The sequence below is a fragment of the Babylonia areolata genome, chromosome 11 (assembly GCF_041734735.1).
Source record: "Babylonia areolata isolate BAREFJ2019XMU chromosome 11, ASM4173473v1, whole genome shotgun sequence".
NCBI lineage: Eukaryota > Metazoa > Mollusca > Gastropoda > Neogastropoda > Buccinidae > Babylonia > Babylonia areolata.
In genome coordinates this window covers 780,001-794,387 of record NC_134886.1, presented here as the reverse complement: position 1 = coordinate 794,387, position 14,387 = coordinate 780,001, and the positions used below count along the sequence as shown (strand labels likewise).

At 43.6% G+C, this 14,387-nt stretch overlaps 1 protein-coding gene across 1 annotated transcript in view; it reads left to right on the top strand.

The window, feature by feature from the left end:
* The first annotated feature begins 4,665 nt into the window (after window positions 1-4,665).
* LOC143287435 (uncharacterized) overlaps window positions 4,666-14,387 on the top strand; it is a 104,760-nt gene continuing 95,038 nt past the window's right edge. The window contains exon 1 of the mRNA XM_076595422.1: window positions 4,666-4,942. Coding sequence (XP_076451537.1) covers window positions 4,871-4,942 — 72 coding nt within the window. The 5' untranslated portion in view covers window positions 4,666-4,870. The remainder of the gene's footprint in view (window positions 4,943-14,387) is intronic.

Below are 14,387 nucleotides of genomic sequence, written 5' to 3'. Positions count from 1 at the left end.
TTTCATTAAGTTCGATAAAAGACAAGTAATTGGATATCCGTGGATAGGAAAACAGACAATTCAGATCTGGTGAACAAATAATCAAATGAGCTTGAACAGAACGGGAAAAGCCTCACTGACAAACTACACACACACACACACACACACACACACACACACAACATAAATACATTTGAACATGCAAAATTATGTACATATCAGCTCCCCCCCCCCCTGGACCCCCCCCCCCCCCCCCCCCCCCCCCCCCCAACCTCCCTCCGCACACACACACAACATACATACATTTAACATACATAATTATGTAAATATCAGCTGCCCTTCACACACACACACACACACACACACACACACACACACACACACACTCACACAAACACACACGCACGCACGCACGCACACACTGTATATATACATATGTATATATATAGAGAGAGAAACACAGAGAGAGAGAGAGAAGAGAGAGAGAGACAATCCGTAGATTAAAGTACAATAAAGGAATCATGATGCAAAAGATTATGACAGGTAATGCACCACTAACATTAACAGACAAATTTTCTGTAAATCCATCAAGGAATCCCCCCCAAAGTCCATATCCCAATTCCAAGAATTGACTTGTTCAAATCCAGTCTGGTTTACTCAGGCGCCACCCTACGGAACTCACTCCCAGAAACAATCAAACAACACCATTGGCCAACCACCTTCAAAAAACATTGCCTTTCCCACCTTATGCCATAATGTAATGTAAATCGTTCATTTTATTGATACTGTTTGTCAAATGTGTATGGTTGACTGAGAACCTTCCTCACCCTCTATCCCCCATTCTGATGTGTAGTGCGGTGTGTGTTGTGTGTGTTTGTTTCTTTCATTTTGTTCATTTTTTTTCTATGCATTTTACTAACACCATGCTAGTGCCTGTATGCCATGTGTGTGTGTGTGTGTGTGTGTGTGTGTGTGTGTGTGTGTGTGTGTGTGTGTTGTTTTGTTCTGATTTCTGTGTATTTTTTCCTCTGTTATGTATCTCTACTAACACCATGCTTTCATTTTATTAAAATATTGTGTAGTGTAGACCCTAGCAGGGCGGGGACTGGATGTAAAAAAGCACACCAGTGCTTATCTATTATGCTCGAAATACAGAATTTGTCTTGTCTTGTCTTGTCTTGTCTTGTCTCTCATACTCTCTCTGTCTCTGTCTCTCTCTCTCTGTCTCTGTGTCTCTATCTCTCTCTCTCTCTCTGTCTCCTTTCTTGCACACTATTAGAGTCTCTCTCTCTCTCTCTCTCTCTCTCTCTCTCTCTCTCTCTCTCTCTCTCTCTCTCTCCTTTCTTGCACACTCTATTAGTGTCTCTGTCTCTGTCTCTCTCTCATTTTTTCTCAATCTCTCTTTGTCTTTCTCCCCTCTCTCTCTCTCTCTCTCTCTCTCTCTCTCTCTCTCTCTCTCTCTCTCTCTCTCTCCCTCATGTAGCTCAGATAAGATTTAAATGGAAAACAGTGTTGGGTTTCCCAAGTTATAAAAATATTATGTACAACAGGTTTTAATTTTGTGTGGTTGCAAAAAGGTGCTGGTGATGTGAAAGGATTTCTTATTATTTTCAAACAAAGACATAGATATCTTCATTCAAGAATGGTGGGGTACTATTAGTGATAGAGACAGATATTCGTGCTACAGCTCGTTTTCAAGTTCTATTTGAAAAAGAAAAATACATTACAAATGCTGATGAATATTGTTTCAGAGTGGCGTTGTCTCAGGCCAGATTTAACGTGCTTCTTTAAATAATAATATTAATAGGTACACTGAAAATGATGTTTCAAACATTGTCCTTTTTGCCAATGTGAACTAGAAGATGAATAGCCTTTGTTGTTTATTTGTTATGTATATACCGATTTGCGGACAAAATTTCTTCAAGACTGTTTAAATATGTCCCTTTGTACACTTCTTCGATCAAACAACAAGCAGAGAAATTGCCATGTATCAAAATTTATTTTCCATGCGAGCAAAAGGAGAAATCATAATTTATACTCAGACCTAATTAAGTAGAATTAATGTCAAGTTCATGAACATTAAGATATTGTGTGATCTATTCAAGTGTTATTATACCCCTTCCCATGCTCACCCCCAGTCCCCTGGTTTTGAATTGTGGTCCATGGACAAAGTTAATTAAAACATTTTCGTTCGATCGTTTCTCTCTCCCCCCCCCCTCCCTTTCTCCCTCTCTCTCTCTCTCTCTCTCTCTCTCTCTCTCTCTCTCTCTCTCTCTCTCTCTCTCTCTGTGTGTCTCTTGCCCCTGTTCAGAGAGTTTTCCTTCACTAGTTATCTATCCTTTCACACTTTCCTCCCCCATCCATGTGTGCACACACACGTATTGAATGCCTTCTAGTGGTCTTCTGCAGAGTACTGTAGGCCTCAGTCTTGGTTTGCTTTTTGCCATGCTGTGTCTGTATATTAACTGGGAATTATCTCCCTTTCCCTTGTATTTCAGTGACTAATTCATTCGTCTCTTGTGAGGGTAGGATGGAAATAGACCATTGTATTTTGTGCTCTTTTTTTTCCCCACATTAAGAAAAAGGTTTCGATTTCGTTTTCGATTTTTTCTGTCTCTCTCAACGTTTATCATTTAAAGATCCATTTTCTCTTTTTCTTTGTGGTTTTCGTGTGTGTGTGTGTGTGTGTGTGTCTGTGTGTGTCTGTGTGTGTCTGTGTGTGTGTGTGTGTGTGTGTTCCTTGGGTGTGTGTGTGTGTGTGTGTGTGTGTGTGTGTGTGTGTGTGTGTGTGTGTGTGTGTGTGCGTATACGTGTGTGCGTGCGTGTGTGCGTGAATGTCTGTTCATTCGATCATCCATTTCCATTTACGGTGGGGCTTTTTCTTCTGTCAGTCATTCCCTATAAATTTCTCCTTTTCGGCTGGGTTATAAGCAGCATTATTTCATTTCTTCTTCTTGTTCTCCTTCTTCGTTTTCCTCCGTGTTCTCCTCCTCGTTCTCCTTTTTCTCCTCCTCGTTCTCCTCCTTGTTCTCCACCTTGTTCTCCTCCTTGTTCTCCTCCTCGTTCTCCTCCTTGTTCTCCTCCTTGTTCTCGTTCTCCTCCTAGTTCTCCTCCTTGTTCTCTTCCTCGTTCTCCTCCTTGTTCTCGTTCTCCTCCTCGTTCTCCTCCTTGGTTTCGTTCTCCTCCTTGTTCTCCTCCTCGTTCTCCTCCTTGGTTTCGTTCTCCTCCTCGTTCTCCTCCTCGTTCTCCTCCTTGTTATCCTCCTCGTTCTCGTTCTCCTTGTTCTCCTTGTTCTCTTTGTTCTCTTTCTAGTTTTCCTTGTTCTCCTTATCGTTCTCCTTGTTCTCTTTCGTATTCTCCTTCGCTTTTTTCTCTCCTTCTTCTCTTCCTTCTCCTTTTTCTAAACGTTACCCACATCCACTTCTTCTTTTCCTGCTTCTTCATCATCATCATTTTTTCTTTTTCGTCATTTTCTTCTTCACAGCTTTCTTTTTGGACCCTTTCTTCTCCACAGCTTTCTTTTTCGACCCTTTCTTCTTCACAGCTTTCTTTTTGGACCCTGTCTTCTCCACAGCTGTCTTTTTGGACCCTTTCTTCTTCACAGCTTTCTTTTTGGACCCTGTCTTCTTCACAGCTTTCTGTTTGGACCCTTTCTTCTTCCTCATGCCCTGTATGCTTGGTTCTTTGTCGTCATGGTCAGTGCACATCTTACTGTGAAGTCAACACGCTGTTGCTTTGTTGTTATGTTGTGTCAGTACACACGATGTTATGTTGTGTCAGTACACACGATGTTATGTTGTGCTAATACACACCTTGTTGTGTCAGTACACACATTATATTGTGTCAGTACACACGTTTTTATTGTTGTGTCAGTAAACGAGTTGTTGTGTTGTGTCAGTATATACACTGTTATATTGTGTTGTCAGTACACAGGTTGTGTCGTCAGTGTATACATTGTTGTGTCGTCAGTACACATGATGTTATGTCGTCAGTACGCACAATGCTGTGTCGTCAGTGCATACATTTCTGTGTCGTCAGTACATACATTTCTGTCGTCAGTACACTCGATGTTGTGTCGCCAATACCTACGTCGTTGTGTCATCAGTACATACGTTATTGTGTCATCAGTACTTACGTTATTGTTCACAAAGCATTCCCTCAGATGCACGTCACGACATGTTTCCATACTGTGGAGTCAGAGAGAGGAGGGGGGAGAAAGAGGAGAGGAGGGGATGGAGAGGAGAAGGGGGGAGAGGAGAGGGGGGAAGGGAGAGGGGGAGTGGGAGAGGAGGGGGGGATGGAGAGGAGAGGGGGGTGGAGGGAGAGGAGAGGGTGAGGGAGAGGAAAGGGGGGAGGAGAGAGGGGAATAACGCCAGACTTGCTGCGTCACCTGATAGGCCAATGCTTCCTCAGTCACGTGATCACCTACATCCCCCAAACCACCCGTCCACACCCACACACCCTCACACACACACACACACGCGTGCGCGCGTGCGCGCGCGCGCGTATCCTCTCTCTCTCTCTCTCTCAAACACCTACACGAACCTTCCAATGCACACACACATACAGAGACAGAGACAGAGCACGCACGCGAGCGCGAGCGCCGGGGCAGGGCGGCAGTGCCGGCCCAGTTGACAGCACTGGCTGACAGGCAGTATATAACGCCCGGCCAGACGCTCGCTCTTTCACTTTAAACTTTTTCTTCTCCGCTGGAGCTTCTTTCCACACCGGTCCCACCTCGGACACGTCGCTCAGGTCTCCCGTGGACGATCCTCCGCTGTGTCCTGCCCGCTGCCCTGTGACCAGACCCGCTGACCGCCCCCACAGGCCGGTGAAGACGCCTTGAGGACCAGCCACCCCTTGGGACATCGTTGAGGGACAAGTGGACATCATGGACAAGATGATGACACGCCTCGTCCTCCTCTCTCTTCTCGCTGTCGCCTGCCTGGCAAGCAAGAAAGAGGTGACTGTGTGTGTGTTTGTGTGTGTGTGTGTGTGTCGGTCTGTCTGTATGTCTGTGTCTGTCTGCTTATCTGTCTGTCTGTATGACTGTGTGTGTGTCTATCAGTCTGTCTCTGTCTGTCTGCCTGTCTGTCTGCCTACCTTTTCTGCGTCTGCGTCTGTGTATGTGTGTGTGTGTGTGTTATGTTTTTGTTTTTGTTTTTTGTTTGTTTTTTTGTGTGTGTGTTGTGTGTGTGTGTGTGTGTGTGTGTGTGTGTGTGTGTGTGCTGATCCTTATATCATGATCACTAATTTGCGCATACAGTTCAAATATCTCCCAACCCCTCCCCGCTCCCCCCCTCTCTCTCTCTCTCTCTCTCTCTCTCTCTCTCTCTCTATCTATCTATCTATCTATCTATCTGAGAGAAAACAACAGAGTGGCATCAGCGTGTTCATCAGCAAAACACTCCCGCAGTAATTAGTGCAGCACAGAGCAAACAAAGCCATCATCACCAAACGAGGAAAGAGCTGGATCATCAATTCACGAATATCCGTCATCATCAGCAAAAAAAATATATATATCATTATTTCAAGAAATCCTGTAAAAAGCATTGTCATTAATATCAAGACATCCATCACCATTTCAAACAAAACTATATCGTAATTATGAAATGAATCTGTCATCACTTCAACATTTTTTTTCAGAAATCGAGCATCGTTTCATCAAAACTGCATCGTCGTGATTTTGGGCTTGCTTTCCTCCATACTTTTTCTTTCTTTCTGCTTTCACTCATGTATTTCTTTTCTCTTTCTTTTCTTTTTCTGTGCTTATTTTCTGTATTTCTTTCTACTTTTTTTGGTTTCTTTCTGCCATTCATTTCTTTCATTGTTTCATTCTTTCTGCCATTCATTTCTTTCATTGTTTCATTTTCTGCCATTCATTTCTTTCATTGTTTCATTCTTTCTGCCATTCATTTCTTTCATTGTTTCATTCTTTCTGCCATTCATTTCTTTCATTGTTTCATTCTCTTTCTCTTTATTTTTAGTTCTCTTCTTTTTTCTTTTTTTTCTTTCTTTCTTTCTGTGTCTACTTCTTTCTATCTTACTTTCTGTTCTCTTCTTTTCGTTTTTTCTTTACTTTCTTTCTTTTTCTTTCTTTTCTTTCGTTCTTTCTTTTCTTTCTTTCATTCTTCTGTTTTTCGTTCTTTCTTTTTTTTGTTCTTTTTTCCTTGTCTTGTTCTTTCGCTCATTTCCTTTCTTTCCTATCTTTCGTTCTTTCCTTCTTTCCTTCTTTCTTTCGTTCTCTCTCTCTCTCTCTCTCTCTCTCTCTCTCTCTCTCTCTCTCTCTCTCTCTCTCTCTCTGGGCTTTTTTTCGGAAACTACAAATCTCGGGACAACTCTGGCCCGTGTCAATACATGTATATTTTGTTTCCAAACAATAAATACACGTGATCGTTATTTTCTTTTATTTATTCTATTCTCTTTTCTTGCTATTTCAAGTCCATGTTATATGAAGACAGTTTGCATAAATTATCCAAACAGTAAGAGCAGAAGTTTTACTGAACTTTCCACTCGAAGTTCAAGTTAAAGGTTAAAGGTCCCACAGCCTTTAACGGACATGGAGGCAGTGAATTCACATTCACTGTCAATAGCTCCACATAGAAAAGCTTCCCCAGCCGAGGTCAAGGGTCCATTCAAAGGTGGTGTCAGGGACATTGCAGTGAAGTGTCTTTCCCAAGGACGAAGTGTCCATTCACAGGTGGTGTCAGGGACATTGCAGTGAAGTGTCTTTCCCAGAAACGAAGTGTCCGTTCATAGGTGGTGTCAGGGACATTGCAGTGAAGTGTCTTTCCCAGGGACATTGCAGTGAAGTGTCTTTCCCAAAAACAAAGTGTCCATTCATAGGTGGAGTAGGGACATTGCAGTGAAGTGTCTTTCCCAAGGACGAAGTGTCCATTCACAGGTGGAGTCAGGGACATTGCAGTGAAGTGTCTTTCCCAAGGACGAAGTGTCCATTCACAGGTGGAGTAGGGACATTGCAGTGAAGTGTCTTTCCCAAGGACGAAGTGTCCATTCACAGGTTGAGTAGGGACATTGCAGTGAAGTGTCTTTCCCAAGGACGAAGTGTCCATTCACAGGTGGAGTCAGGGACATTGCAGTGAAGTGTCTTTCCCAAGGACGAAGTGTCCATTCATAGGTGGAGTAGGGACATTGCAGTGAAGTGTCTTTCCCAGGGACATTGCAGTGAAGTGTCTTTCCCAAGACACAACACCAGGCCGAAACGGGGGATCGAACCCTGATCACTGGTGAACACGGAATCAGTCCACCGCCTTGCCGCGGTGCCCCTCCCCCACCAGCCGCTGGGGCCAAGTGGTTAGCGTCGCGAACTGGCGAATGGGAGGATGTTAGTTCCATCCTCACCAGAGGCTTGTATGTGAGGTAAAATGCGGCCAAAGAAACTAACAGGTCAGTTCAAACCTTGGCCGTGCCGTGTTTGTCGTCACCATGTTGTTGGGTTCTGCGTCAGCACCGGTGAGCACGTGCAATGTCAAAGGAAACTACCCGTGTCGCTACAGGCCATGACTTTGTGACAGTGCTCCGGTGTCCATTTCTTGGTTTCTGCTCATCCTTATTTCCTCTTTCCCGGAGAGGAAAAGGCAGAAATCATCAGAAGTTAGTGTTGGTTTGTTTTTTTGTTTCGTTCTGTTTTGTTTGCTTTTTGTTTTTGTTTGTTGTTATTGTTGTTTTGCAATAAAACGATTTTAATGAAATGCTTCATTCCTAATGAACTATTCTGAGGTGTTTTAGACGCTTTGCATATCGTTATCTCTCTCTCTCTCTCTCTCTCTCTCTCTCTTCTCTCTCTCTCTCTCTCTCTCTAGGAAGAACAAGCGAGCGACGAATATCCCATTAATTCCGACAACTACTTAGAATACAAACTCGATTTTTACTATGAAAAATTCATGAGATAAAATGTAAAACGTAAAGCCTTTCCGGTCAAAGAATAAGAAGTTGCAACTATCGTACCTGCTTTGAAAACAAATACAGTTCACCAATCATATTCGAAGCATACACAAAAACCAAACAAATTAGAAAATCCACAACAACAAAAGCATTAGAAACAAAAACTGCATTGCTTCGGTCCAAGTTTCATATATCTGGATGCCGAAGACGAGGAAGAAAAGAGAACAGAACTACTCGCTATTTAAATGAGCACAAGTGATGGCAAACAAACAGCGTGCTGTCGGTCAGATGGGGATCACAGTGCTGCTTCAGACGACAGACAGACAGCAAGGGGCTGGGGGGAAGGGGGAGTGTGGACACATTCACGCGCCTTTAAGAGGCGAGCGAGACGAAATCACATGCAAATTAATGCATGATGCTATGCCAAAGTTGCTGTGGTTTTTCTTGGGCTTGGCGTCGGTTGTCCTTTGTTGTTTTGTTCTTGTTCTGGGGGGAGGAGCAGGAAATAAAGCTTACTTTGGTATGGTACGCCGCAGTTCCTCATCATTGATGAATATAGTCATGATAATAACGACTAACTGTGCTAGAAATAGTTTTGGTTACAAGTCAGTAAATAACGTGTAACGTTATTGACAACGACGATGACAAAAATAATGTGGTCAAAATCGGTGAATAATGTGTGATGATGACAACGACGATGACAAAAATAATGTGGTAAAAATCGGTGAATAATGTGTGATGATGACAACGACGATGACAAAAATAATGTGGTCAAAATCGGTGAATAATGTGTGATGATGACAACGACGATGATAGTAAGTCCGGTAAAAATCGGCCTTCCTCGCCAATTTCTCCTTTCTTTCTTTCTTTCTTTCTTTCTTTCTTGTTCTTCTTCTTCTACTACTTCTTCATCGTCGTCGTCGTAATCGTCTACTTTTGTGGGGTTTTTTATCCTTCTTTTTCTTCTAGTTCTTCTGATAGAATAATTGCTCTTTTCATTATCTTGCTATTGTCAGTGAAGTATTCCAGTCATTCTCCTCATCCGATTCTCCTTTTTTCCATCTTCATGATTTTATTTCCTTAAACGGGCAGAATTGTAAAAGGCCTTTATTGAGCCTAATTCTTTTCCCCATTAAAGATTCAATCACCCTTCTTCTAACTCTTCCTATTTCTGTCTGTTCTCTTCTCTTCATCCTCCCAGTCTTTCCTTCCTACTTTCCTTCTTTCTTTTAATGCACTTTGTTTGGGTTTTGTTCTTTTTCTACAAAGATTTCTTCTTCGGTTTTTTTTTGTTTGTTTTTTCCTAATGATTCTCCGTCTTCTCTCTCTCTCTCTCTCTCTCTCTCTCTCTCTCTCTCTCTCTCTCTCTCTCTCTCTCTCGCTCTCTCTCTCTCTCTCTCTCTCTCTCTCTGTCTCTCTCTCTTTCTCTCTCTCTCTCTCTCTCTCTCTGTCTCTCTCTCTCTCTCTCTCTCTCTCTCTCGCTCTCTCTCTCGCTCTCGCTCTTTGTTGTTGTTGTCTTTTTCCTTCTCTCTTTCTTTTCCTTTTTCTGTTTTGTTTTTTTTTCTTTCGTTCTTGCTTCCTTTCTCTATTTTGTCTGTCTTTCCTTTAGTTTTCTTTGTTGTTGTTTGTTGTTGTTGAAGTTGTGTCGGGTGGTTTGGATCAAACGGTGAAACCCGCAGGGAGCACTTCTATTGAACACTGCCATTGATCAGCCAAGAATAGGGAACTGTGAGGCCAGAGTCCTCCCCCCTTCCTCACATTTTCCAGCTAGGATTTCAAATGGATGCCGATGGTGGAGTCATTTAGATGGGAAGAAAAGCAAGGAAAGATGATTCTGAATTTCTCGTTCTTCATTCAAAAGATGTCATTCGATACTCCCTGCACACTGACCAAGTGCCCCGTGCAGTTGGTGAACTTTGTTTGATTTTTTATTTGTTTTGGGGGTTTTCTTTTTTTTCTTTTTCTTTCTTTCTTTCTTTCTTTGTTGTTGTTTATTCAAAACGAAAAAAAAAGAAAATCTCACCAGTTGCTCGGAATATCTTTTGTTTAGTTTGAAAGGCTGTGTGTGTGTGTGTGTGTGTGTGTGTGTGTGTGTGTGTGTGTGGCAAATACATTGAAATTCTGTGCTTTTCTTGAAATGCAATAAATCAAAACCAAAGACCCATTTTACAAAGGTATATATAAAGTGTGAAGCATCTTTGCTGAAAGTAGCTACTGTATAACAAGGGTCATTCAGAATGCATGATCAAGCTCGTTATGGAATGTGGAAAGTTTGTTCTGATTTGACATTTGTTTTGCAATGAAGGATGAAAGGGGAAATAAACAGTTAAAGACCAGAAGGGGTACAACTGTGGAGAACACAATGCACAAAGCGGGAAAAGATACCATCTGAAATGTATCCAGCAAAACAGATGGAAAGGAATGCAAGAAGAACTGAAAACAGTGAAGAGGGGAGATATGATTGAAGAACAACATCCAGACAGGGGTCATCTACAGAAGATTGGTTGGCACTTAAATGAGGCATCACTAATAGAATTAAATAACAACATCCAGACAGGGGTCATCTACAGAAGATTGGTTGGCACTTAAATGAGGCATCACTAATAGAATTAAAGAACAACATCCAGACAGGGGTCATCTACAGAAGATTGGTTGGCACTTAAATGAGGCATCACTAATAGAATTGAAGAACAACATCCAGACAGGGGTCATCTACAGAAGACTGGTTGGCACTTAAATGAGGCAACAATTTCGCACAAAGGATGTGTTTATTGTTTGGTTTTTGTTTGGTTTTCGACAATTCTGCCACACCACAAACTCTTAACTTGAAAATTTGTATACTTATTTGCATAGAATTAAGATGAATGGATGATTACAGCAATAAGTGACAAAGTGATGAGTGGTGCGGCAATGTGGCCACTCGCTTTCCGGGACAGCAGTCTGAATTTCACACACTGTGGCCACTCGCTTTCCGGGACAGCAGTCTGAATTTCACACACTGTGGCCACTCGCTTTCCGGGACAGCAGCCTGAATTTCACACACTGTGGCCACTCGCTTTCCGGGACAGCAGCCTGAATTTCACACACTGTGGCCACTCGCTTTCCGGGACAGCAGTCTGAATTTCACACAGAGCGGCACTGTGGCCACACGCTTTCCGGGACAGCAGTCTGAATTTCACACACTGTGGCCACTCGCTTTCCGGGACAGCAGTCTGAATTTCACACACTGTGGCCACTCGCTTTCCGGGACAGCAGTCTGAATTTCACACACTGTGGCCACACGCTTTCCGGGACAGCAGTCTGAATTTCACACACTGTGGCCACACGCTTTCCGGGACAGCAGTCTGAATTTCACACACTGTGGCCACACGCTTTCCGGGACAGCAGTCTGAATTTCACACACTGTGGCCACACGCTTTCCGGGACAGCAGTCTGAATTTCACACAGAGCGGCACTGTGGCCACTCGCTTTCCGGGACAGCAGTCTGAATTTCACACACTGTGGCCACACGCTTTCCGGGACAGCAGTCTGTCACACACTGTGGCCACTCGCTTTCTGGGACAGCAGTCTGAATTTCACACACTGTGGCCACTCGCTTTCCGAGACAGCAGTCTGAATTTCACACACTGTGGCCACTCGCTTTCCGGGACAGCAGTCTGAATTTCACACACTGTGGCCACACGCTTTCCGGGACAGCAGTCTGAATTTCACACACTGTGGCCACACGCTTTCCGGGACAGCAGTCTGAATTTCACACACTGGCCACTCGCTTTCCGGGACAGCAGTCTGAATTTCACACACTGTGGCCACTCGCTTTCCGGGACAGCAGTCTGAATTTCACACAAAGAAATCTAGTGGGACAAAGAGTGACAAAATACAAAACAAGACAGTATCCTTTTTGTCGTTTTTGCTACACATTCTCTCTCGCTCTCTCTCGCTCTCGCTGTCTCTCTCCCTCTCTCTCTCTCTCTCTCTCTCTCTCTGTCTCGCTCACAGAAAAAGAGAGAGAGAAACAGAGACTGAGACAGACAGACACACAGACACAGACTGTATGTCAGAGAGAAAGATGGGGAGGGAGGCTGAGGGGGGGAGAGAGAGAGAGAGAGAGAGAGAGAGAGAGAGAGAGAGAGAGAGAAAAGATGAATGTTTTTTGCTCACCGAAGATTACGGATGCGGCATACAATTCTCTTTTTTCATCCTACCCCCCCATTGAATGGCGGGAAATGAAAGAAAAAACATTGAAAATAAAAACGAACTTGAAAAGAAAAAAGTGAAAGACAGAGAGTGAAAAGTGAAAGAGATGTAAGAAAAAATAGAGAAAGAAGAGAGTGAAAAGAAGGGAGAAAGACAGACAGAGATAGGACAGAGGGAAACAGGGAACAGAGAGAAAAGAAGGGGGAAAGAGAGACAGAGATAGGACAGAGGGAAACAGGGAACAGAGAGAAAAGAAGGGAGAAAGAGAGACAGAGATAGGACAGAGAGAAACAGGGAACAGAGAGAAAAGAAAGAAAGAGAGACAGATAGGACAGAGAGAAACAGGGAACAGAGTGAAAAGGAGAAAGAGAGACAGAGATAGGACAGAGGGAAACAGGGAACAGAGTGAAAAGAAGGGGAAAGAGATAGGACAGAGGGAAACAGAGAACAGAGAGAAAAGAAGGAGAAAGAGATACAGAGATAGGACAGAGGGAAACAGAGAACAGAGAGAAAAGGAGAAAGAGAGACAGAGATAGGACAGAGGGAAACAGGGAACAGAGTGAAAAGAAGGGGAAAGAGATAGGACAGAGGGAAACAGAGAACAGAGAGAAAAGAAGGAGAAAGAGAGACAGAGATAGGACAGAGGGAAACAGGGAACAGAGTGAAAAGAAGGGGAAAGAGAGACAGAGATAGGACAGAGGGAACAGAGAGAAAAGAAGGGGGAAAGAGAGACAGAGATAGGACAGAGAGAAACAGGGAACAGAGTGAAAAGAAAGAAAGAGAGAGAGAGATTCAATGTTTCTGTGTACGCTACAATATGTTGAATAAAAAATCACATTTTTATGATAAAATGAGATGAAATAATATGACCAAATAAACAACAGAAACTAACATAAAACGAGATGAAATAATATGACCAAATAAACAACAGAAACCAACATAAATGAGATGAAATAATATGACCAAATAAACAACAGAAACTAACATAAAACGAGAAGAAATAATATGACCAAATAAACAACAGAAACCAACATAAATGAGATGAAATAATAAGACCAAATAAACAACAGAAACCAACATAAATGAGATGAAATAATATGACCAAATAAACAACAGAAACCAACATAAATGAGATGAAATAATATGACCAAATAAACAACAGAAACTAACATAAATGAGATGAAATAATAAGACCAAATAAACAACAGAAACTTACATAAATAAGATGCAATAATATGACCAAATAAAGAACAGAAACCAACATAAATAAGATGAAATAATATGACCAAATAAACAACAGAAACCAACATAAATGAGATGAAATAATATGACCAAATAAAGAACAGAAACTAACATAAAACGAGATGAATATGACCAAATAAACAACAGAAACTAACATAAAACGAGAAGAAATAATATGACCAAATAAACAACAGAAACCAACATAAATGAGATGAAAATTAATAATATGACCAAACAAACAACAGAAACTAACATAGAACGAGATGAAATAATATGACCAAAATCAATAAAGTCAGTAAATGCATTGAACAGAGTGAAGGGCAAGAGACAGAAGGCAAATGATTGAAATATCAACCAGAACAGAAATGGGTCTCACTCAGAGAACCCGTGCTTACCCACACATGTGCACACACCTTCTCAAGGCGGGAGACAGAGGCAGGTGGGGTAGAGGGGGGGGGGAAGAGAGAGGGGGCAGGGTAGAGGAGGGGGTAGGAGAGAGAGAGGGGGGGGGGTCGGGGTAGAGGAGGGGGTAGGAGAGAGAGGGGGCGGGGTAGAGGGGGGGGGAGGGGGCGGGGTAGAGGAGGGGGTTGGAAGAGAGAGTGGGGGGGCTGGGTAGAGGAGGGGGTTGGAAGAGAGAGGGGGGGGCGGGGTAGAGGAGGGGGTGGGGGAGAGAGAGAGGGGGGCGGGGTAGAGGAGGGGGTGGAGAGAGAGAGGGGGGGGCGGGGTAGAGGAGGGGGTGGGAGAGAGAGGTGGGACGGGTCGGGGTAGAGGGGGTGGGAGAGAGAGAGGGGGGTCGGGGTAGAGGAGGGGGTGGGAGAGAGAGGTGGGAGGGGTCGGGGTAGAGGGGGTGGGAGAGAGAGAAGGGGGGCTGGGTAGAGGAGGGGGTTGGAAGAGAGAGAGAAGGCGGGGTAGAGGAGGGGTGGGAGAGAGAGAGGGGGGGTCGGGTAGAGGAGGGGCTGGAAGAGAGAGGTGGGAGGGGTCGGGGTAGAGGAGGGGTGGGAGAGAGAGGTGGGAGGGGGAGGGGTAGAGGAGGGGGTGGGAGAGAGAGGTGGGAGGGGGCGGGGTAG